This window comes from Loxodonta africana, chromosome 9 (assembly GCF_030014295.1).
Source record: "Loxodonta africana isolate mLoxAfr1 chromosome 9, mLoxAfr1.hap2, whole genome shotgun sequence".
Lineage (NCBI taxonomy): Eukaryota > Metazoa > Chordata > Mammalia > Proboscidea > Elephantidae > Loxodonta > Loxodonta africana.
In genome coordinates, this window is record NC_087350.1 from 6352978 (window position 1) to 6355685 (window position 2708).

Below are 2708 nucleotides of genomic sequence, written 5' to 3' on the forward strand. Positions count from 1 at the left end.
CTTAAAACATCAGCAATATTCCCACATAGTATTCCTTTACTCAGTCTTATGCAGTTAATTTCTGATCCACATGATTCTGAATCAGCTACACTCGCTGAACTCATCAACAACTTCTACTGTGAGTTCTCATGTGTGCAGTGAGGTTTGATGACCAACTAAGGGCTTTCCCACGTTCCTTACATTCATAAGGCCTTTCTCCATGTGAGTTCCTTTATGTGCAGTGAGATCTGAGGAGTGACTAACGGCTTTGCCAAATTCCTTACACTCATAAGGCCTCTCTCCACTGTGACTTTTCAAATGTGCAACGAGGTGTGAGAACTGATTAAAGCCTTTGCCACATTATTTACATTCATAAGGCATCTCCCTACTGTGAGTTCTCATATGTGCAGTGAGGCTTGAAAGATGACTAAAGGCTTTGCTACATTCCTTACATGCAAAAGGCCTCTCGCCAGTGTGAATTCTCCTATGTGCAGTGAGGTTTGATGACCAAGCAAAGGCTTTGCCACATTCCTTACATTCATAAGACTTCTCTCCAGTGTGAATTCTTACATGTGCAGCTAGGGAAGATACCCAGTTAAAAGCTTTGCCACATTCCTTACATTCATAAGGCTTCTCTCCACTGTGAGTTCTTGTATGTGCAGTGAGGACTGAGGGATGTCTAAAGGCTTTGCCACATTCCTTACAGACATAAGGCCTCTCTCCACTGTGAGTTTTCATATGTGAAATGAGGTGTGAGAACTGCTGAAAGGCTCTGCCACATTCTTTACATTCATAAGGCCTCTCTCCACTGTGAGTTCTCATGTGTGTAGTGAGGTTTGATAAGCAACTAAAGGCTTTCCCACATTCCTTATATTCATAAGGCCTCTCTCCACTGTGAGTTCTCATGTGTGTAGTAAGGTTTGATAACCAACCAAAGGCTTTCCCAAATTCCTTACATTCATAAGGCCTCTCTCCACTGTGACTTCTTATATGTTCAGTGAGGTTTGAGGAATAACAAAAGGTTTTGCCACATTCCTTACATTCATAGGGTTTCTCTCCAGTAAGAGCTCTCACTGGAGTGCTGAGGTAGGCAGGACAACTGCAGGCTTCTCCATATTCCTTACACCGAGAGGCACTGCATCCACAGTGAGACCTGATATGATGCTTAAGCGATGAATGATTCCTCAAGGATTTTCCACACTCAAGGCATCCAGAAGGATATGCTTCCATACGAGTTCCTTTGAGCACAGGAAGATTGCGAATCCAGCTGAAGGTCTGTCCACCCTGACTGTCTTCATTACTTTCACAGAGGTTCTCTACCATATGCCTTCTATTAAAAATAGGCAGCATGCTGTTGGATATAAATTTGTTACCATTTCGTTACTGTAAACACGTTTCTTTTGCCCTAAATTGTCTCATGTTTCACAGATTAAATAATCTAGCAGAGATGCTATGTTTATTTCGCTGAGTTCGTAAAATAGGGGTCATTCTAAGAATTCTATATAAGTGACATATGTTGCAAATATTCAATTATCTGACTCACAGTTATGAAAATACTGTACGGAGAAAGTTCTCCATAACATGCAATATTAGAGCTAGTTTTATATACATATATGTTACCTGGATGGCACAAAAGGTTAGCACTTGCCTAGAACTTAAGGTCGGTGGTTCGAATCTAACCAATGGCACTGTCGAGTTGGAACAGACTTGGCAAGGGATTTGAGATATATATACAGTCAAGTGTTGCACAATGTGCATTCAGGCAATGTCCAAGGGCTTATATGTCTGTACTCCCACAAAGTAATAATAGAGCTCAGAAACCCCGACAGTCTAAAGGAGGCCTGGTGGCCCACTGGTTTAGACCTTGGTTGCTAACCACAAGACTGGCAGTTTGAGTCCACCAACTACTCCCTGGAATCCTTATGGAGCAGTTCTACTCTGTCCTTCAGGATCACTATGAGTCAGAATCAACTTGATGGCAACACATCTGCTTTTTATAGACACACACTAAAACATCTGTATCATAATAATACAGTAGTAATAATAATGCTGTTTTGACGTGCTCTGCAAAGTAGCACCGGTTTGGTACTAGGAACAACTGCATGTACCTCAAAATTTTAATATAATAGGTTTTATGGGAGTTGGTTTATAATTACAGGTTGTATGTAAGTCAGACGTTCATAAGCAGAGGAATGCTTGAATATAACGTGTTTGCACAACATCCAAATGACATAACCACATAAGGTCCTATTTCACAGAACGTATCATGGACGTTAAGCAATGCATGACTGGTGTGTGTGTGCATGCGTGTATAAACATATACACAAACACATATACCTATATACATACACACATATAACTACACTTGTCACATTCACCATATCACTGAACCTTAGCTGTCATTACTTCCATAATGGTTATTTTATAAATTAAAAAAAAAAAAAATCAGACAAACGGATGGTCTGAAAAGAGAAAAAAGTCCACCCTTCACTCATAATGCCAATTTTTGCATAAGGACCTGTTCTTTGCGAACTAACCCTGTGTCCATAACTGTGGAGTGTGTGTTGTGTCTGTAGAGTTGTTTTCTTGCTGGAAGGTGCTGTCAAATCAATTCCAGCTCATAGTGACCCCAAGGGACAGAGTAGAACTCTCCCATAGGGCTCTCTTGGCTGTAATTATTATGGAGACAGATTGCCAGGTATTTCTCCCACAGAGGCACTGCGTAGTTT

General features: G+C 40.9%; 1 protein-coding gene across 1 annotated transcript; it reads right to left on the reverse strand.

Annotated features, from left to right (window-relative positions):
- Positions 1–339: 339 nt before the first annotated feature.
- LOC111747783 (zinc finger protein 37 homolog) lies at positions 340–2388 on the reverse strand. The gene is made up of 2 exons (XM_064290934.1): positions 947–2388; positions 340–862 (listed from the first exon to the last, which is right to left on the reverse strand). Exons 1-2 carry the CDS (start codon positions 1327–1329, stop codon positions 340–342), a joined length of 906 nt encoding a protein of 301 aa, XP_064147004.1. The 5' UTR covers positions 1330–2388.
- Positions 2389–2708: the final 320 nt, after the last annotated feature.